General features: G+C 46.2%; 1 protein-coding gene across 2 annotated transcripts in view; it reads left to right on the top strand.

Moving 5' to 3' along the window:
* The window catches only part of LOC119173563 (sphingomyelin phosphodiesterase), a 1,093,949-nt gene that overhangs the window by 940,210 nt on the left and 130,649 nt on the right, over positions 1-23,090 (top strand). The window contains exon 14 of one of the 2 annotated variants that reach the window (XM_075896399.1): positions 17,640-17,693. The exons of the other annotated variant lie outside the window; for it this stretch is intronic. Coding sequence (XP_075752514.1) covers positions 17,640-17,673 — 34 coding nt within the window. The 3' untranslated portion in view covers positions 17,674-17,693. The remainder of the gene's footprint in view (positions 1-17,639; positions 17,694-23,090) is intronic. 2 annotated transcript variants of the gene reach the window in all.

Below are 23,090 nucleotides of genomic sequence, written 5' to 3'. Positions count from 1 at the left end.
TAAAGTTCAAAGTTCAAAGGTGACTTCCGGGGCACCGTCACGTAGGACGATGTTTTCGACGAAGAACTTGGCTACCTCGAATGCACTGCTTTTGGGCAGAGCTTTTGTCTCGGCGTAGTGGGTGCGGTAGTCGGTAGCTACCGCGATCCGCTTGTTTCTGAAAAACGACGTCGGGAACGGCCCCTGTAGGCCCATACCGATCTGCTGGAACGGTCTGCGAGGTGGTTCAATAGGCTGCAGAAATTCCGCTGGCCTTGTAGGCGGCGGCTTGCGTCGCTTGAAGTCCCACCAAGTGTCACATAACGAGTGACGTTGGTGGTAAAACGTGGCTAGTAGTACCTTTCTTGTATCGTCGCGAGCTGGCAGTAAACACCGAGGTGTCCTGCCATGGTATCGTCGTGCAGGGCCTGCAGGAGTTCTGGTCGCACTGCTGAAGGCGCCACAAAAAGGTACTTGGCTCGAAGCAATGAGAAGTTTTTCATTTGGAGAAGACCGTTTCGCAAGAAGAATGATGGAATTGCCCGCTAGAATATCTTCTGAACTGTGGCGGTATTGCCTTCGGGGTATTCTATTAGGGCCCTAGTTCCGGGTCGGCCGACTGTCATACAGCAAAGTCGTCCGCAGTTATCATTCCCAAAAAGTAGTCGTCATCCAGTTTGTCGGGCAGTGGTGGGTCAACAGGCGCACGAGAGTGGTAGTCAGTGTCGGAGCGATTACTGCCGGACTTGTAAGCAACGATAATGTCATATATTTGAAGTCTCAGGCTCCACCGTGTGAGGAGAACTTAAGGGTCAATAAAGGTAGCTAGGCAACAAAAGGCGAGGTGGTTGCTCACAACTTTGAAGGGCATTCCTAAAGGCAGAAGCGAAATTTCGACGAAGCTCAGATAATGGCAAGGCACTCCTTTTATTTTGGGGAAGAATCGGCTTCTGCGTTGGATAATGACCAGCTGGCGTAACTAATAATCTTTTCTGGTCCGTCAGCGCTCTGCACAAAAACGGCGCCGACACCTTCGCTGCTGGCGTCAATGTGTATTTCTGTCTTGGCGAAATCATCGAAATGGGCAAGTAATGAAGGCGTCTGGAGGCATTGTTTTAGTTCCTCAAAAGCGTTTCACTGTGGCGTTTCCCCCTTGAACTCGACATCGGCCCTGGTAAGATTAGTGAGAGGATCGGCAATGTGGGCGAAGTTTTCAAGAACCGCGGGTACGTACACAGGCGCACAGGCTCAGGAATCAGCACACTGCCTTCTTGTCAGTGGGCGGCAATACCTCGGGGATGGCGGCTGTTTTCCGCGGATCAGAACGGAGTCCACACTTGCTAATCACGTGTCCCAGAAAAAAGGGCTCCTTGTAAGCAAATCTGCACGTTTCTGGCTTCAGGGTGAGTCCATAAGTCTTGATGGCTTGAAGTACAGCTTCAAGGCGCTGAGTATGCTCAGCGCCTTGAAGCTCGAGGAAAACATGACGATGTCTTCCAATTATACAAGGCAAGTCTGCCACTACAATCCTGTCAGTACTGCGTCTATAACGCGTTGAAACGTGTCAGGCGCCGAGCAAACACCGAAGGGCATCACCCTAAACTCGAAGAGGCCGTCTGGTGTTATAAACGCCGTCTACCCTCGGTCTCTTTTGTCTACAATAATCACCCAAAAGCAAGTTTTGAGGTCCATCGACGAAAAGTACTTCACGTTGTGGAGCCGATCCAGTGCGTCGTCTATTCGTAAGAGAGGATACACGTCCTTTTTTGTGATTTGGTTCAAGTGGTGATAATCGACGCAGAAACGTACCGTTCCATGCTTCTTCTCCGCCAACGCCCATGGACTCTTGGATGGCTGGATGATGTCATGGCGTAGCATTTGATCAATTCATCTTGTTACGGCCTCGCGTTCTCGCGTCAGAACCCTGTACGGACTCTGACGAAGTAGTCTGGCATTTTCCTCCGTAATGATGCGATGTTTCGCGACTCGAGTCTGCCGAATTTTCGAAGACGACGAAAAGCATTCTTCGTATTGCAGGAGCAGGGTCTTGAGCTGTTTTTGCTTATAGTACGGAAGGCTGCGATTGACGTCAAAAGCTGAGGGAGGGGAGGGGCTCCTCTGAGCAGGCTCCGCAGAATCGGCGACGGCGAAAGCACTGCTGGCTTCCACAATTTCTTCTATGTATGCTACCGTCGTTCCTTTGTTCACGTGTTTGTAATCATTGCTGAAATTCATGAGCATAATCGTTGTTTGCCTCACCGCAGCTCGGTCATTTCTCTTACGACGCAAAGAATGCGGGTGACGAGCAGATCCTGACTGCCTTCAACGACGCCTACCAAGTCAGGTGAGTTCGGAGCGCCGACTGAAGTAATGACGCTGAAGCGAGTCGGAATAGGGACTTGTTTTTCCAGCACATTCAAGGCGTGGTTCCCTGACAGCGTGCGCGGCCGTAGTGCATCTTCTGTTTATTACGTTATCGACTTTGTTCTCAGGTAGATGACTGCACCACGGAGACATAAGAAGACCATGCCAAGGATGACATCTCGAGAAATGCTGTAGGACTACGAAGTCTGCAGGGTAAACACGACCGTTAATGACGACACTCGACGTGCAGATTCCTGCCGGCTTCACTGAATGACCTTTGGCTGTGCGGATTTCGGGGCCTTCCCAAGCTGTTCTAACTTTCTTCAACTTCGTGGATAATGACCCACTGATGACGGTATAGTCAGCTCCAGTATCTACGAGAGCGGTCACACTGTGGCCGTCGATAAAAAAGTCGAGGCCACTAGTTCGCTGTCTCGCTTAGCAGTTAGGCCCTGGCGTCTGGTCACGGCTGCGTCGGCTTGTTCCGCTTCTTTCATGTTGCGTCGTCAGGTCACCTTCGGTGATTGAGTTTCGTCGTCAGGGCTTTGCCTGGTGTGCGTCATGTTCGGAAAGCTCCGTCGTGGCGTCATCGTCATCGGAGGATCTTCGGTAGTTCATCGCACAGCAACCGCACCTTCATCGGTTGCTGCCCTTAGTTTCCCGGATACGGGCTAGGAGACCGGCCCCTCGTTGGGCCTGAGTACTGCCGCTGGTGCGGTGACATATGTCGGCTGGGAGACGGGGAACGGGAAAGTCTTCGTCGTGTCTATTGCGTTCTTGCCAGGTAGTCGGCGATGTCACGTGGCTTTTCCCCTGGCTGCGGACGTGGTGTATTGACGGCGAAGCCACGTAGTCCCATCTGTCGGTACTGACATCGGCGGTAGGTGTGCCCAGCTTTTCCACAGTGCTAGCACAGTGGGCGGTGGTCAGGCGCCCGCCAAACGTCAGCTTTTCCCGGCGTAGTGCGCTAGCCGAGAGAAGATTAGTAGGGCGTCTTTGTTGTGGTGGCGCCGGCTTCTGTTCACGAAAGTTCGGTGGTGCGGCGTCTAGTTGTGGGTGCGGTGGCGGGACGTAGCGGCGGGCTGCAGCAGCGTAGCTGATAGCCGGTAGTTGCAGCTGTTCTGGGTGAGGAACACCCAGTGACTGCTGAATTTCCTCACGTACTGCTTCAGCAATCGTCGTCATTCCTGGCTGTAGCAATGACAGCTTTCGGAGCTCCCCTCACACGATGGCTCGGATAGTTTCGCGCAGGTTTTCGGAGCCAAGGGCTTGAATAGATGCAAAGTGTGGAGTCAGGCGACGATTGTGCTGTCTGTTGTGCGTTTTTAGCGTGTCCTCAATCGTCGTTGCTTGCGAGACGAATTCTTGGCTGTTGGGGGTGGGTTCCGCATTAGCCTAGTGAAGAGCTCTTGCCTAACTCCCTGCATAAGGAAGCAGACTTTCTTGTCCTCGGGCATATTTGAATCTAAATGACAAAACAGTTTCGTGCTTTCTTCAGTGAAGAATGCGATGCTTTCGTTTGGCAACAGGATACGGATTTCTAGAAGTGCTTCGGCACTCTCCTCAAGGACGACGCTCGTGAATGTGGCGAGAAACTTGGTGCAAAAAATCTGCCACGTTGTTAGCGTTCGTTCTTGGTTTTCAAACCAGGTACGAGCTGCGTCCTCCAAGGGGAAGTACACGTGTCGATGGTTATCTTCGGTGGTCCAGGCATTGAAAGGGGAGACTTCATTGAATGCTTTGAGCCAGCTTTCCGGATCCTCTATTGACAACCCATGGAAGGTTGGCGGCTCGTAGCGCTGTCGAATAATTATTGGGGCAGGCTGCGTGGGGGTGGTCATCGTTGCTGCCGTCGTCGTCGTGATACGAGGCTGCCTGGATTTTTCGGGAAGCGGTCTGTAACGTTGCTGCAGTCCCCGCTTCCTGCGGCTTGCACGCTGTCCGGCGTCGGCACCTTCCTTGACGCTTCGGCTGGGTTCGCGGCTTGACGGGGGCGTCCGGTACATCAAAGAAGCAGCACCTCACCAGATGTCACGAAGTCGTGATCTGAACTAAGGCAGCAGGCTGGATGATCAGATGCAACTCCTTATTCGGCGCGAGCTTGTGGCCAACAAATTAAAAGTAAGATAGACACTGGCACTGATAGCGGCGAACAGAGCGTAGGCCATCGATCAACTGACAAGCGGCGAAGTGCGTCGGCATTAATACACTTGACATTGAATGTTCTAGCGTTAGCGCTAGTGCTGACGTTACTTCCAGAATAATCTGTATTCTTCGCAGAATGAGCGTGATTTGTCGAAATGATCTACTAAAGTCCTGAAGCTTCTCGAACACTGCAGGAGCGGTTCGCACTAAAAATACGTAGTGTAACGGGGCGATATAACAAAACTTGAGAAAGGGACGTGGTAATACAGATAAACAGGAAGGGTTCTAATATTGATCCGTAAGGGTAACAACATTAGTAAATAATTCTTTATAATATGCATTAGAAAACGATGCAAGTTGAACGCGGTTATGAAGGTAGCATTTAAGTAGCGCTAAAGCAGGACCACATACGCAGATCATTTAGTGAAGAGAAAATTATGATTTGAACTGTCGAATGTTCTTGTTAGATCGATGAATACTCATGCTGCAAATAAGCCATCATAAATGATCTGTTTTAAGTTTGTCGGTTCGGTGAATCTGTGCCAGGTTAGTAAAAAATAATTGTAAAATGTGCACTGACGAGGCAATAGAATTATAAATTTTCAAGGGAATTTGTCATGTGTTCTCCTATCAACTTCTCGACTACTTTACCAAAAAAAGACCGAAAGTAAATGACTCGTAAAATATTATTCATTGTGCATTCACAATATTAAGAACTGGGTTTATTTTACCGCGTGTAACTCATTAGAAAATACGCAAGTCTTGAATAATAACAAATTCGTAACGAAAGAGAAGACAGAAAGTAGGTGCGAAATTAATTTGATATGAGCATGCAGTACTTCATGAATTCTTACACCGGTGGATCGGAGATGTTTTATGTCACAATGCGTTTTTTCGGGAGGGGTACGAAACAGAAAAAAAAGAGTGAGGAATATGTATAACTGGTGGGACTTGTGTGGGGTAGGATGCATCAACGCTAAATATGTAGGAACAGAAAGCGTCAGCTATGTCGATAGGCAAGTGAACTTCAAAGTTGTCGATTACAACTATGGATAATTGGTGTTGAGAATTTCCGTTTAGAAAGCAGTTTACAACGTCCCATTTTAGTTTAGCATTATTATTTGCTTGCGAAGTTTCGTGTTAGAGAAGCAATTGATTGATTGATATGTGGGGTTTAACGTCCCAAAACCACTATATGATTATGAAAGACGCCGTAGTAGAGGGCTCCAGAAATTTCGCCCACCTGGGGTTCTTTACCGTGCACCCAAATCTGAGCACACGGGCCTATAACATTTCCGCCTCCATTGGAAATGCAGCCGCCGCAGCCGGGATTTGAACCCACGACCTGCGGGTCATCAGCAGAGTACCTTAGCCACTAGACCACCGCGGTGGGACGTGTTAGAGAAACAAACGTTTAACAGCTTTTATTTGTTAGTTTAATGCGTTACGTAATTTTTGTATAAAGAAATTAACTTAGTATTAAACTTCATCGATAGGCGTTGTAGATTATTACTAAATTTTGTGACGCAAATCTCTCAAGGTACAAGGTGGAATGCTTCACAACCAGTGAAACTTGCCCAAGCCGAAAGGAGTTTTATAATTTCAATTAGGATTTGCAGATCCCACTTGAACGTAATATTTACTGTGAAAATAGTGATGCAGAAAAAAAACACTGGACGTTTTTAACTGTTGCACCAAGAAATTGGTGTTAAAAACATGGTAAACGGTGCTGACGTGATTACAACTGTGTACGGAGACCACAATTAGAACATATGTGTGCTGAAGTATCTAAAAAACTTGTTTAAGTGACTAAATACATAGCGCTTTGTCGCGCAAGTAATGCTTACATTAGCTAATAGTTATTTATTCATTTTTACATACTACCAGTCCCATTGGGAACCATTGCAGGCTGGCAACAAAAATACAAAAGAAATAGACTTATAAAATCAAAATACAAAACAAATCCACTTTCATTTACATGCAAAAATGCGCGACCACCGATATTCTATATTAATACATGAAGAGTATGAAATCACAACCTATGTGAAAAAAATGTGACTGATATACAGGAAGATAATATGCTACGTATTTCACTGATAAAACTGACATATTCAAAAAGTGTTCATTAGCTGTACAAGTCAGAAAAAAAAGCATTAGAAAAATTATGATTTTAGCTTTCAGGGGCACGAATATCGTTTTCAAGTAAAGTTAAAAACGTATTCAAATCCTCATACAAGAAGGCAATCAATTCCACTCCCTCCTTGACTGTGTGAAGAAAAAATTGTTGAAGCAGCTGGTGTTGAAATAGTGTTCCTGTAATATTAGTGGATGTTTGTGGCGTGAGTGTCTAGTTTCTGAAATGGTTATGAATTAAGAGCTGTAAATGTTTATCTGCGTGTGAATAAGTTGAAAGAGCATTTTTAGGCGTGCGAGTTTGCGCAACTTTGCGATGAAGTAACCCAGCTCTTGCAATTAATGCAATGGTGACTCGAGCAAACTGTATTTATTGTAGGTAAATCTAACTGTTTTCCTTTGTACACCCTTTAGCTTTTACTAGGTCATTTGTGGCCGAGAACCAGGCTAAGTAAGCGTATTTTTATAATGAACGAATGAAAGCTTTATAGGCTGGAAGTATTGTTTGAGGTGGTGCGGAACGTAGTCGTCTTTTTAGAAAAAAAAATATTTTTAAGGCTCCAGACATAACGTTGTTAACATGCACCTCCATCTAAGCTCGTTAGAAATCACTAGTTCTAGGTACCTGTGCTGTTTTAGAGAAGTTAGTGGTGTGTCATCAATAGTGTAGGTAAAATAATGATAGCTTTTGTTTACGCAATATTCTTAGCAAGGCTGATTTTTTATCGTTAAGGGTCATCTGCCATTTCGTGCACCAATCAGACACTGATACTTGGGCATTGCTTAAGACAATACGATCCGAAAGACAGTAAATTTTTTATATAAAATATGCAATAGTCAGCAAAAAGCTTGATATTCGTTCCAATAGACTTGGGCAAATTCTTAATAAATAAGAAATAGAATAGGAGCTAAAACGCTGCCCTGAGGCACACCTGACGTTGCTCCTGTTAGTTCTGATGTTTGCTGCTTTATTTTTACAAACTGCATTCGCTTGGTCAGACATGCGCTAAAGTATTTTGTGATTGGTCCTTTACATATTGTTGCCTACAGTTTATTTATTAGCTTTTGTTGCGAAACCCGGTCAAATGTTTTTGAATAGTTGAGCGAAATAAGGTTGATTTGCTTTTGATGGTCAATGATCGATGACAGCTCATGTATTATTTTGGTTAGTTGCATAACAGTGGATAGACCTTTACGAAACCTGTGCTGAAATGGTGACAAAAGGTGCTCGTTTTGAAGCTAAGTAGTGGTGTGCTTAAGAATATTGTGTTCTAGTACTTTACCAACGTCGCTTGTCAATTATATCGGGTGATAATTGATTGATTGATTTGTGGGGTTTACCGTCCCAAAACCACCATATGACTATGGAAAACACCGTAGTGGAGGGCTCCGGAAATTTCGACCACCTGGGGTTCTTTAACGTGCACCCAAATCTGAGCACACGGGCCTACAACATTTCCGCCTCCATCGGAAATGCAGCCGCCACAGCCGGGTGTCGAACCATTGACCTGCGGGTCAGCAGCCGAGTACCTTAACCACTAGACCACCACGGTGGGGTACATCGGGTGATAATTAGTGACGTCAACTTCAGTACCCCATTTGTGAATTGGTATGACCCTTGCTGTTTCCCTGTCACCGGGCCACGAGCATTTTATTAGGGACATGATAAATACTAAACAGATAAGTGGTTACCTATTCGGCGTAACGAGTGAGAAACTGCTTCGGTGTATTATCAGGTCCTGGTTGTTTTTTTTCGTTTTTGTTTTTAGCAAGAGCTCAAATAACCTGCTTCGCTTTAAGCGGACAGGTTCAATGGGGTTGACACTATGACTTTCGAGAGGCGGTGGGATGTCGTTGTCTGTACTAAATGCTGAATGAAAGTAGTTATCGAACAAACTAGCTCGTTCTGTGCTTTCATCTGTAGACTTTTTACTATCTTTTTTTATTTTTTGGGTTCAGATAGTTTCAAAGCTTTCGATGTGAATCATTTTAGAGTTAGGTAAAGTGCAAGAAAATTAGTAGTTTTTCGCTGCTTCACTTTGAGACTTCGTGAAACTTATGGCTTCCCTAATGTTCTTAGTAATTGTGACATTCTATGTTTGCTAAGAAGATTTTTAGGCGCTTTACTTTACGTTTTGCATGAATAATGTCTCGATTCTTCCGTGTACTGAGACCGAAACAGGGAGATGCTCTGTCGTCCAAGGTTGGTATCGCATTATGTCACAAGTATTCGTCACCGATGACGTGACGAGGTCCGCTACACCCTGCCACTCTTGGCCAGGGTGTAAACATAGCTCAGGTACCTTCCTCTGATGCACGAAAAACAAATTGGCGATGTTATTCGACGCGGAATAAAGCTGTGCCATCTCGTCTGAACTCACCAATGACAACTTCAGCGGTGATTGCGGCTACTGTCTGAGCGGAAAGGCATTGCTTTTTGATTTCGACCTGCCGACGCGTGAAGCAACTGACATGCCGTGAATGGGTTTCCTGGTTGCTCAATATTGTAAGACCCGGCATCAACGACTACTAACACGCTGTGTGTAGTTGACAAAACTGTGCTCGCGTTGTCGTCGCCACGTAGAAGGAAGCTCGCGCTGCATACGTCTGGTGAGAAAGGTAGGGTTTTTGAAAAAAATGTAGGCCCTTAAGTCACATACACAGGGTGGTCCGCGTTGACAAGTAAGATTTCAGAATTGGCTACCACAATTTAAAACTTGTTATTTAAAGAACCAAATGACTTAGGATTGTTTAATTTTGCACATATTACCAGGGTACTGACAAAAACACATGTTCAAATTTGTATCAAAATCGCTGAATATTGAAAAAACGTCAGAGATCCCTTTTAACGAATTCGGACAATAAACAAAATAATACAGGCGCACACACAAATATTTCAGAATTGTTGAGATAAATACGTTACTCAGACCATATGTGCAGGTTTCTTATCAACAGGCACTAGGGGTTATGTAGTTGTATACCTTGATTCGCGTGCAACGCTGGAGATAATTGCCACCAAGTCACAGATGGTATTGTTCACTTCTCATGGGAGCACCACTGATAGCAACAATTTCCACGCACACGCAAGAAAGTCGAAATGAAATTTTTCGAGGGCGGATTCAGTGAAGTGGCCCGACTAATAAATAAACAAACTTCACCTCGATGAGGCGACAACTGTTCTCGCACATTATGTCCCCATGCAGGTCATTCCTGCAAGAAAAATAATTCTTCTTGCAAATTACAGCACCATTGCTACACTTCTGCGTGAAGACAGAATCGGACAACAATAAGGATTTCCGCAGGCAGCATCAATCGTTCAATAGCTTTGGTCAAATAAAGCTCAGAAATTATTGCGAGGAAGACCTGAAAATAATCAATGCGTTGAGTGAGCAACTATGTGAGAAAAACAGACACGACAGTGGTTGCTGTTTTTAGGACGAGCGCATTCGCTATATTTACGAGACTCGTTAAGGAGTATTCCCGGCACACCAGTGATAGTACTGTCCGTAGATACGTGGATTCTTCAGATGCAAATTACTTGAAAAATCACCCATAAACTTTTGAAGGCCGGTCGACCAATGAAGAGCACACCTGTACTGGTGTTTGTGTTGACTGACAGACACTTGTTACAGGGTACATACAAGCATTCAATTGGAAAAACGAGAATATCAAGAGCTAACTAACTTGACCAAGAGGAATACAAAAAGATGCATGATGAAAAAAACTACAGAATACAATATACACTGAAATAATAACTACAACTACAAAAGTGAAAGACAGAAGACACGGCATCTGAATACAGAACTTGACAAGAAAGAGGCTACAATAAATAAACAGAAGATAGAAAACATACAAAATAAATGTTCTTTAACGACCCTACTTACTTGATGTGCTCGTAAGGAAGTTGATAGGCCACCGCAGATGGTGTCGCCATTTCAGGTAGGTGGCGATGGTGCATGGTGTTCTGATTGGCTTGATTGTAGTGCGGCAAACACCAGAATAACCGTATCTACAAGACTTGTGACACCAATATTTGCACTATTGAGGGGTTACACGTCAACTGCCGAAGCAGCCAAACTCTTTCGTGGTTTTCACACTTTACCAAAAGGTGAACTTTGCTGCTTGGATAAAAAAACTAGTTGAGGCGCCGTTCCCTCAAAGTCAGTCGTAGTAATTTTGATCCACTATTCCGACTCATCTGAGTATCGCAAACGCCAGTGAAAACATTGAACAGTTACGGGTTCTGGTTCAACTTGCAGACGTACTGCACAAGGGTACCTCTAACTTCATGACATGCAGCATGGAATGCTGCGTGTAATGGCTGCTCGTACAGAGCATCGAAGGCATGGGCTTCCTGTTTTCACTTATGTTCTGCGCTGTTCCTAAAGACTTCACTCATGTTGTGTAATAGACGTAATGCCCTGACGGCCAAATTACATTCTATTGTTTTAGTAACAATTCTAAAGCACCTCTTGAGCCTTTCAAACGCATTTTCAACAGTGCGTTTAGTCCTCAATAAGTAGTCGTTTAATGTGCCTCGCCTCCCGTGAATGGCGAGGCATTAGGAAATGGCTTCACTAAGTTTGTCTTCAGTGGAAGCTCCTGGTCACACAGAATTATTGGCTGCACCTCAGCGGCCTTGATGACAGCCACGGGAAATCTGAAACGCCCATCGTCAATCAACTTGGAGAGATTTGACCTTTCATACACGTTGGCGGCGTGGCACCTGCCAGGGACTCTAATGTTGAGGGAAAGAAAATAAAGTTCAGTGAAATAGAGGGATAATAACCAAAAGGAAATTTGTGGTTTGCTACCCTACACTACGAAAAGGAAAAGGGGCATAAAAGATAAGGAGGGAAAGGGGTGGTTAGATAAGATAATATAGAAAACGCACACACTGAAGCACGGGAGTGTCACAGTAGTGTTGCGAGCATGGTGAACCACAGAAGCTCTAGAAGCACCTTTGTTGTTTTCTTGGTGCAATGTTGAACGTTCTGGCACTCCAAAACTTACTGCCGAAAGCTGTTGTATTTGGGCAACACACAAGGACAGTCACAAAGCACGTGGACAATGGTTTCCTCAATGCCACAGTGATCCCACCCAGCACTGTCAGTCATCCTGATCCGGCAAGCAACAGAGTTTGTGAATGACACTCGAAGCCCCAAGCGGCAGAGGACGGTTTTTTTTCGAATCGCGGTTGTCCGGATGAAATTTGAAGTTGAAGTGACGGGTCTACACAGCGTAGGTGGGTATGCAGAAAACCATGCTAACCTTGAATGCTGCATCCGTTCTTGATAATGTAATGAATTCCTGATTGTTCAGTGAACTGGGAGTGCGAGAGTAACACAGGCACGAAGCAAAGAGGAGGCACACAGCTCGTGCTGTGTGCCTCCTCTTTGCTTCATGTCTGTGTTACTCACAGTTCACCGAACAATCACGAGTAACCAACTAGCCCACCTTCCATTCTATTGGAAGGGATTCCTGTACGCCACTTTCTGGAGCATTCCTGGCCGCATTACTGGCATGTTCGTTGCCGTAAAAGCCACAGCGGTCTGAAAGCCATTGAAATATGATTCACATTCTTTGTCTTCCAATTGCTGATAACTTTATTTCCAATACTAGTTGGTCTTGTACACCACGACGCCAAGCTGACGACAGCAATGAGGGATGATTGGGAGCCAGTGAATAGTCCCAGTTTCTGATGAGAAACAGCTATTTGATTAGCTTGTGTAGCGCTGTTCGTTCGTGTCTTTCTTCCAACGCGCCGCATTACGTTCCTCCCGCCGCAGTTGTTGGAACTATGCCAAGTAGGTGAACTTGCAGCTGCGCGTTGACGTCAATGTCTCCCTCACCCGCGACAGCGGCCGGCTTCTCCTAACACACGTAAGTGGCCTTGTTCCGCCACCCGCTCGCAACACACTTTTCTCTCGCTTCACTCCTCCACCACACGAAACGCTCTACCACACGGGGATGAGAAAGGCTCTTTTCACTCGTATATCTGCGATAAAGGTTACACGAAACGCAACCCCCATGCCGTGTTCTTGCGCTTAAAGAAACATTTAGGTGAGTAAAGGCTACACTTTGTTTCGCTTCAAACCCTTCTTCCTGCACAGATCTCGATACCCGTTTATTCCGGGTTAACAGCGTGCATACCGCGGCTGCTTCGCGTCCCATTATGGTTCCCTTCGGGAAGAAGATTCAAACTTTTTTGTGGTGACTCTTAAAACAGTAGATATGGTCGACCTTTGCAAGCAGTACGATGATGTACCTGCGAAGAAAACATGTATTATTACTTGTTTGCATGCTGCAGTGGCACCACAGTCAAGTGCAAAATAACTTCCTTACAAAATGATGCAAGCGTCTGTACTTCTTCGGAGTGATTATAAGACTTCCTGGCTAACACAAATCAGTAATTTTCATTCATCCTAACAATATATATCCATAAATAATTAAGCAGTCACTGAAACTACCGAATTGGAAAACTTGAATATCAAACGAGAGTAACAACAAAGCTATACCGAATGTTTAAGTTGCGAACTCCTGTTGAAAAGTTCTTCATTGCACATATTATTTGAAGGATCGGTGAATTTCTTACTGAACTACCACGTGAAGTTGAGCACTTTGCCCAAAGCATAAAGAACAAGGTGTAAGCTGTGCTGAATAAAAGCCTTTAAACCAAAAGAAGCTCTGATCCTTACCCTTCTTTGTAGTTGCATTAATCCACAGCATATTCTTTGGGTGATGACACACAATACTGGCAGCCGTTGACGGTGACTGTGCCCTGAAGAAACCCGCTAGAAGCGACAAATTTCCTGGATGTTCTTTCATGCCATCCCGCCAGATCATTTTGAAACACTGGCTTTCTAGTTGGCTAATTACAACCTTGCAAAAATCCTGGTAGAGCACGTTCACAGTGGACCTCCTGATTCTAAAAAGATGTATAATGGTCTTCTGGCGTCGAACAGAACTGGTGCATTCTCAACGCCACTCTGTTTCCTACGGAGGTGCGCTTTTTCAGCCACGTTGCATATCTGGCATTCTCACACAAATTCGCTGGTTTCCACCAAATACCTGAACGTAGAGGGTTACACACGATAGGCTTGTTTGAAGTGGCGGTCTCCAAGGTTTGACAGGGCCTCGTCAAACCATCGTTCGTTTCTATGGAAGGTTTAAAAAAATCCGCAGGCCCAGGCGATACCCCAAACGCGTTCTTGAAAGGATATGCAGAGTGGTGTGTGCATTATTCACTCCTATTGTTCAAAAATCTCTCGGTGACAGTGCATTGCCGGATGACGGGGAACCACGGGATTCAAAGTGCTGTTTAAGTGCAATGATAAACGAAACATCGTAAACTAGAAGCTAATTTCATTAACATCTACTTGATGTAAAATATTCCAGCACATAATTTATCAAGATATAGTCCAACTCTACGAAAAATATAAAGTTATAACAAATGCACAACGCGGCTTCTGGCATGATTATTCTGGACATACTCTCAATGGCGCATTAACTTTCCAAAGGTATAAATAAAGGATATCAAACCAACACTATATTTATGAATTTCCATAAGGCCTTTGATAAATGTCCAATAAAAGTCACTTCATAAACTAGGCTTTATTATAACAAAATATACTATACCAATTTCTAGGAGGCATTGACTCAACTGGCATTGATAACAGCTTACCCGTTAACCGTTAGCAATACGTTTCCCTAAATGGCACCTGCTCAGATTGTGCTAAAGTTGTTTCTTGCGTTCCTTAAGGTTCTGTACTTGGGCCTCTGTAACTCTTTGTGTTTTTAAATGACATCACCACTGATAGTATTAGGAATAAACTATGCAGCCGACTGCGCTATTTAAAAAACAGTCTGGTCAATCGATGATCAGATTTTGTTAAGTAAAACTTCCAAAGAATTATGTTAAGCAAAGAACAATGACCGATTAATATTAATTTTGACATGACGGTCTGTATGGAATAACTCACACAAAACCACTTTTATTTCATTACGGATCGAATAAAAATACTTTTGGAGATCGATGAATATAAATAGCTTGGTTTAAGGGTAACCAAAAATTTATCACGGTGAAAGCATATAGATGTTGTAATAAATAAGGCATTGCGTAAATTAGACTTTTTAAGAAGATACTTGAAATCCTCAACTTTTTCCGTTCGATTCCTCGCATACTGGTTATTTATACCTCCTATGATTGAATGTACAGTGCCAATGCAGAACTCGCACTCCGAAACGAATACCAGCAAACTCGAAAAATACAAAGAAGTAGTTGGTTACATATACAGCTCATGTGATTTTTCCTCAATAGGCAATATGCGAAATTAACAGCGCCATCTAGTGAACGCAGCAGGTACCATATACGCCATTTTGATGCTGGCGAGGCTTCACCACTACGCGCGGGTGACCCACATGCGAACGTACGCGTTTCAACGCTTCGACTGTCGCAGTCAGATTTTTTTGCTGGCGAAATGCCAGTACACTGCTGTGTGCCGCTGTGCAAGCAGAGCGGAGTCACAGACAGCGATGGGAGCAAGGTATGTGGCATGAATTACAAGTTTGCAGCGATCATTTCAACGCAAAACAGGGTATGGCGTCCACAAGCTTTATGGGCCCAGTCTAGGATGCATGTACCTCCGCGGGGCGCGGTCTGCAGGAGAGCAATACAGGACGAACCCTTTTTCTATGTTACGTGGACAGGCCGTGTTTTTATAGGTTTGTCAGCTTTGCGGCTAGGTGTTTTCACTACGTCAGGCCTCTACACGACAGTGGTGCTCTCCGATTTACAATCTCGAACTCGCTGAGAAGCTGTGCGGCATTCAAATTTTCTTATAACTTCGGGGAAGCCTCGGACTACCCGCGGACTATTCGCGGTGAGTCTGAGATGGTAAACCGAACAGCCCCGGTGATTCTCTGCAGTCGAATAGAGTCCGCCACTGCTGGGGGGAGGGGGGGTAACTAGTGTGACAGAACCGAACTTTTAGGACGGGCTTTTTTGTGACGAGATTACATCATGTAGGTAGACGAGGTAGAAATGTTATTTTAGATGCGGAGCATCTAATACTCGAGGCTTGTAGTGCGACGCCGTCCGCAAGCTTCCTCCTCCTTCTTCCACCATCTGTGCATCCCTTCCTCCTCTACACACCGCGCGCGCTTCACTCCTCCACCATCTGTGCACCCTTCCTCCTCTACACACCGCGTGCGCTTCTCCTCTTCACGAACATTCGCTAGCTGTATAATGTAGCGCGCATGCGCCGTCACGCTTCGAGAACATCGGCAGCTGACGCGCGCGCATGCGCCGTTGCGCTTCTCCCCCTTCTCGAACATTCGACAGCTGACAGTGCATGCGCCGTCGCGCTGTATATATACTCAAGGTCGGTGCTCGCTCGCTCAGTTGCCGCTCGTCGGTTGGTTTGTACGGCGCGTCGACGTCCGAGGTCGCAATGATCGACGCCCCTTCGACCAGCGCCGGCCAAAGTGTTGGCGGAACCGCAACCAAGTCGTCGTCCGAAGACAAGGCAGCGCGGAGAACTCGCGACGCCGAACGTAAACGTCGGCGTCGAGCGGAAGATGCTCAACTTAGAGAACGTGAAGCCGCTGAAAGACGTCAGCGTCGAGCTGCAGCACCGGATTCGGCCGCTTTGAAACGTAAGCGTCGACAAGAGGACCCGGACTTTCGAAAACGGGAAGCCGAGTGCAAGCGTCGGCGACGAGAGGCTGATCCCGATGCTGCCCGCGAGTGCAAGTGCGCCGAGGTAGCGGCGTGGCGCGCCAAGCAGTATGCCACGCCCAACGCTCGCTTCAAGCGCGACTTCCTCAACCGAAGCTTCGGCCACACCTGCAAGGTGTGTGATCGTCTTTGGTTCGATAACAACTTAACTCGGATCGGCAACATTCACAACAACTCCAAAGCGTTGTCGGTTCTTTGCGATACGTTTGGAAAGGGCACCGACTATGCCGACTACGTCGTGTGTGCTACGTGCAAGCAGTCGTTGATTGCCGATCGAGTTCCCTCGGCTAGCGTGAGTTACGCTCCGCATCCTCCTCAGTGTTCCCCCGAGGGAAGCTGCGGGCAATTTTTTTTGAAGGTGATTGCGCACAGAGACGTGCAGAGCTTCCGCTACTCCGAGTAACATGCCGTACACCCATCTTGTAGGCAGCTCGGTTGCTTGTCCGCGTTCAAGCTCCTTTGTCCGCAAGTACGGTCGCCGCGCAGCAATATAACAGTCATTCGGAAGAGAAGGGCTATGCCCCCTTTGGAACAGAAAAGTATCAGCTCAGGCACTTAACTTCGATTCCCCCAACGTGCGCGGACGCAACTTTTCCATTGGGGCCTCTCTCAATAATTTTCCTTTACCAACGAAATAAAATCAAAAAGAAAGCGGGGCGCACTGCCGTAGGTTTCGAAAACGGGCACCATGAGTATCGCCAGGGCTTGACTGCATGACGTTCTGAATGAGTTCAGAGCGCGGCAGTCCTATTTATTCGTAAGACGGGATTCATTCTCTGCATTTTAGTATTTTTTGGCTCAGTTGCGTTGCAGCTGTCTTTTTGTGTTACAACTCACCTCACTTTAAAAATGTTTCATGTTGCATTATAAAACATACAGCTGTGGAGACAGCCATAACTTAGTTGTATGGGATTCAGCATTTTGGCTGTCTTACACTCGCAGCTCCTAGAAACCTTTGAAGCTACTTGTATAAAAAAATAACTGATTTAAATTCCCCCGAGTGTCCTCAAGTGACTAATGCCTCTTAAGGCTTGCTGTAAAGGGCCATATCTAGGAAAGGCTGCTAGGAAACGGGAGTGTGCACAGTAAAAACTGAGGGGGAGGGGGTCACATTACAAGTGTATCATTAGTCCTGCAATGCACATATAAATGTGACCTCTATTCCCTGTGACATGAATTTGTGATAGTGCCTGTGTTTGTAAACAATAATCGTTTAAACAGCTAAGAGAAACCTAGCTCATGACGTCGCACTGAATGTTTGTTTGCTTATATCTTGTAGGTATTCTTCCACCGCTTTCCGAAAGATCCAATGACATATAAGTGGCAAGATTTGGTAAGATTCCTAAACAGTTTGTCCACATCACATGTTCGGGCACTAAGAAACGTCTTGCTGTGGCCATCGCAGTAGCTCAGCGCAGTGAAGCAGGTGTTCAGGAGTCGTACGGCCGTACTAGCGAACGCGTAGCCGTCGACCACTCGCCCGCATTAAAATGGAGGCGGGGTCAAAGTGCACTGTGTTGCCAGAGCACAAAGCAATTTCGCATATGGTCTGTTACTTAACTCATGAAACGATGGGGGTTCCTGTAAATTGCCATTAGAGGCGATACTTGCCGACTTAAATTACTTTTCTAAATAGGTAAAGGACATTAGAACATAGACTCCTCTCACATTACAAATTACTCTCAGGGCTACGCAACCAGGCAAATACGTTTTTTTCACAATAGCGTTTTTACTTCCGCAAATTAACTGCTTAAAAGTTTCTTTTTTATCAGAACTATATTTGATTGGAATAACCTAACCGGCAATAATGCAGCACACTTGCTTTTTCATGTTTTAAAAATACTTGCAATTTTTTGTTAGCATCGTAAGTATAGTTTTCTCTTATTATTAGTTCTTATTTACTGTATAAACTTGTTCAACTTGATTAGCTACTCAACAAAAGTTCTCCATCAATTGTGGTTATTCAGCTTGTTCTTGTATTTTTGCATGTTACAGTTACCATTTGCTGTTAAATTTCATTGAGTTCATTGTTTATTTTCTTTCTCTCATTGTTTTATCTGTGTGTCATGTATTTTTCACTTGATGCATTTTCTTTGTATACTACTGTGCCATATGATATTATCATGGATCAATATTTCATACTTACTATAGTCTGCTTGTGGGGGAAGTATCAATAAAAATGTCAGTTTGACCAAAAGGGCAATATAATGAATGCGATAGCAACACATTCGAATATTTTACGGAGCATGGCCAGAATTTTTAGGAGCAATAATATTTGTAGTAAACATGTCCTTGCTAAGGAACCGAATTTCCTGCCGCAAAGCCGCAGTAGGTGACCACAACAAGGCTCATGCGTAGTAATGGCGTTGATGTACGGAGTGATGCTGGCAGTCAACTTATTTAGATTAGATCAAACGTAACTCTACAAAACGCTAGTGTAACAGAACACGCATGCTTTAGGTACACTTTTGGCACCTTTTTTTTTTTTGGGGGGGGGGGGGGGAGGAGGTAGCGAAGCCCGTAGAAGCTCCAGTCTGTAGTGGGGGCGAAAGCCGCGCGTTGATGGTTGCCGCGAAAGCGTGGCAAGTGTAAGTGCCCCTCCCCCGCCCCTCCTTGTTCGCTCACGAGATAAGCACGGGAAGAGATGCCAGCCAGGGGGATTTTCACTCCGCTGAAAGAGGAAGCTAGCGCATCTTTTTTCGTATGTATTATATGCATAATGTAAGGAATAAGAGCAAGAAAGCCCTTACGCAGGGCCGGCTGTCCTTATTTTCTCTTCGTTAGGCTCTTCCTTTTACTCAGCTCCACACGCACCCATGGCGAGACCCACTACATCTACATTACACTGTGCGCCCGTATGTCTTGGCCATACAGAGAGTTTGTCTGTTGAGGTGCAAATGATGTCTCGGATCGGCGGTACTGGCTGTGCATGGGTGTTCTCTCTTCGGCACGCCACAGCACATTGTGTCGAGGTATCGATGTCTCAGGTGGTGGGCATTGGCAGCATCTTTGTAACCACAGGTCTTGGCCACGTTTCGGCTTCGCTGGCTTATTTTATGGTCGCTCTGGCAGTCGACATTGACTGTGGCGTTGTGGCTGCTTGTCTGGGCCATGCTGGCATCTGGCATGTGGAACTGCTCATGTTAACTCAGGAGGGTGCATCAGTAGTTGGACGCGTCTCCGCAGCTTTAAAGTAGTGCATTCACTTTGCATTGCGGCAGAACCATCAAGTGACAAGTCTTAGTGCACGGCGCTGCTAATACAGTGGCGCGTGACCAGCATGTGTTACACGTAGCTAAGGACACGTGTAAGTGGTGCAATAGTTGTGATCTTGTCGCCAAGAGGGCAGTAGAATGCATCGACATGTCTTCCATTTGTTTAGTCGAGCTGGTTGAAGTGAATTCATTCATCTCAACCAACACGTTATGGCCATTCACACATCCGGGTGGTGACAGCTCTTGACTTAGAATAGCTGTCCCAGTGGGCATGAGAGCACATCAATCACTGTAGTGAACTTGTTAGGTTGCTTGACTCGGATTGCGTCAGGCACTGAACTAATTAAAATCTGCGTGTGCTCAAGCGCTGGTGAATATGGAGACCACATCACCAACAGCTGGGACTTTCGGGTGGTATTTTGTCTAGTGTGGCGGAAGTCGCGAAATTCGAAGGGTGTGGCATAAAGTCCTGGTTGAGGCCGGTATCGGTGTTGAGCACGTCTCCTTGGGTGCACCGGTGAACAAAGGAACAATTGAAGCACTTCCCTAACCAACAACTGTCCTAATTATCCTGATTGGGGTAGGGTAAATCTGCACCGTGAAGACAATGTCTTTCCCGAGCGTGGATGCCGAGAGGTGCACTATCGAGTAGTTGAGTTGCAGAGCTGTCATCCGCGGTAGAACCTGGGTCGTAGCCAATGTATCCGAAGGCTGCAACGAGCTTGGTTCTCCAGTCGGCCCAGGGCTGCTACCTCATACCTTCGTACCTGTTCCACGCCGCGGCACCATCTCGCACGTGGTCAATCGCAAAGGATCATTTCTGTTGGTCCATCTAATTCCTGCGAGCTCCGAGGGCGTTGACGGTCACCACTTAGCCGGCTGCGTTGTTCTGGAACCCATGGAATTCGGGTATTTTGCAGGCGGCTTGCGATGATAGGACCGCAAGCGAAAGTGCAGAGAGTGCCAACGCGAAGCCGCCAAGCTGGTCCTCGAGCTGCATGAGGACCTCGCGGAACTCATGCAGCTCTGCATTGCTCTAGTGAGATCACCACTAGGTTGTGTGAAACGGCTACACATAGCATAGTGTCGGCGGTGCTCAATGCCAGAAGAATGATGGGAAGGACGGCGGTGCTCATCGCTGTCATGGCGCTGATCATGACGCGGAGTAGCGTGATCGTACGCCGCAGAAAAAAGTAATGTCATACGTTAGAAACCAATGTCGAAAATAAAAAAGAACCAGAAATTTGAGTAAGGTAAATGTAGCATGGCTAAAGAGGGAAGTTAATTATTTTGAAAGACAAAGAAGAAGTCTTAATGAATAAACACGCAGAAAAAACTTTGCGGACATGATGGATTGATTGATATATGGGGTATAACGTCCCAAAACCACCATATGATTATGAGAGACGCCATAGTGGAGCACTCCAGAAATTTTGACCACCTGGGGTTCTTTAGCATGCACCCAAATCTGAGCACACGGGCCTACAACATTTCCGCCTCCATCAGAAATGCAGCCACCACAGCCGGGATTTGAACCCGCGACCTGTGGGTCAGCAGCCGAGTACCTCAGTCACTAGACCACCACGGCGGCGCATTGTGGATATGGCGTACACGCTATGTCGGCTATGTTGCTCGTGTTCCTTCTATCGGCTGCAACTAAGGGCTATGCCTCGTGTTGGCTCATAGTGGCCATATATATTGCAACATAAAATTTTATGCGTGTTTATTCAGAGAGGCGACTTCCTCCATGTTTTTTAAAATAGGAAAACTTCCATTTTCTAGCAGGCTACATTTATTTTACTCAAATTTTCTGGTCTGTTTTCTTAGTTTTTGACATAAGTATACCGAACAAATGACATTACTTCTTTTTGTGTAGCACCACCTCATACCAAAGATAATTGTGGAGCCCAATATCCTTCGGACCAAATGACATTAACACCTTCAGTGTGACAGAGGTATCAAATGATTATACACCTGGTGATTTTACTGTATCCAAGCAAAAGCGTGTTTTTACAACCTTCACATTGCGGCTGCCATGGCCCGGAAGGTAATCTATCATCCAGGTTAACAGTGCGACACCGACATTTTCACCCCTTTCCTATCGCCTGCGACAGAGCGTGTGATTGCGCAGAAGCAAAAGTAATATTTCAGATGCGGAGCATCTTATACTCGCGCCTTGTAGTGCGCCGTCCGCGCCGTCCGCGCCGTCCGCACCGCTTCTCGAACATTCGACAGCTGACGCGCGCGCATGCGCCGTCGCGCCGTCGCCCACTCTTCCACCATCTGTGCATCCCTTCCTCCTCTACACACCGCGCGCGCTTCACTCCTCCACCATCTGTGCACCCTTCCTCCTCTACACACCGCGTTCGACATCTACAATTCTCCTGATTCTCCAGTGGACGCACATGTGGCGTCGCGCTTCGAGAACATTCAACAGCTGACAGTGCATGCGCCGTCGTGCTGTATATATACTCAAGGTCGGCGCTCGCTCGCTCAGTTGCCGCTCGTCGGTTGGTTTGTACGGCGCGTCGACGTCCAAGGTCGCGGTGAAATGAATTTTAACGAATCCACAAACACAATGATCGACGTCCCTTCGACCAGCGCCGCCCTTTCGCATACGTGTGTACGTATTCACTCATTTAACACCCCCTCCTACAACCACGTTAACCAATTTAGCCATCGACCCAAGTAAGTCGCAATTTAACACCCCATTTCACAACCACGTTAACCAATTTAGCCATCGACCCAAGTAAGTCGCACTTTAACACCCCGTTAACCAATTATATGGTCCGCATCCTCCTCAGTGTTCCCCCGAGGGAAGCTGCGGGCAATTTTTTTATCTTTTTTCCAGGAATATTACATATTCTTTTTTTTGCGATTCCCCTGCAGCCTAATACGAGCAGAAAGCGAACGCAAACCGCAGAATAGTGCTCGTAGCGAGCGCATCAACACGTAAGCGCCCCACGGCAGGAATTGATTGGTCTGGCCACGCCGCGGTGGTGTAGTAGCTGAGGTACTCGGCTGCTGACCCGCAGGTCGTGGGGTCAAATCCCGACAGCGGCGGCTGCATTTTCGATGGAGGCGGAAATGTTGTTGGCCCGTGCGCTCAGATTTGGTTGCACGTTAAAGAACCCCAGGTGGTCGAAATTTTCGAAGCTCTCCCCTATGGCGTCTGTCATAATCAAATGGTGGCTAGGGGAGGTTAAACCCTACATATCAATCAATGGATTGGTTCGTTCTTCGCCTCCGAGATGGCGGGTGAGCAGCGTGTTGCTGTTGCCCTCCTGCCATGCTAATTTCCACGCTCCCCAGCAAAATGAAGAAGTATTGCCTCGCGCGTCCATTGAAAAAAAATATCCTGTTTGATTGTGGGAATGTGGAAAGCTTGGTGATTTTCTCTGATATACGCTGTGGTGTGCGCCAATATGAGTGATGCGAGTGTGTACCAGGCTTGAGAGAAAAGCGTCCAACAGAACCTGCTACGCGACACGTAGCACGTAGAGAGCAAACAAGTC

The sequence above is a fragment of the Rhipicephalus microplus genome, chromosome 5, assembly GCF_043290135.1.
Source record: "Rhipicephalus microplus isolate Deutch F79 chromosome 5, USDA_Rmic, whole genome shotgun sequence".
NCBI classification, from domain to species: domain Eukaryota; kingdom Metazoa; phylum Arthropoda; class Arachnida; order Ixodida; family Ixodidae; genus Rhipicephalus; species Rhipicephalus microplus.
The sequence above is the reverse complement of the archived record's forward strand: the minus strand, read 5'-3'. Positions and strand labels throughout refer to the sequence as shown.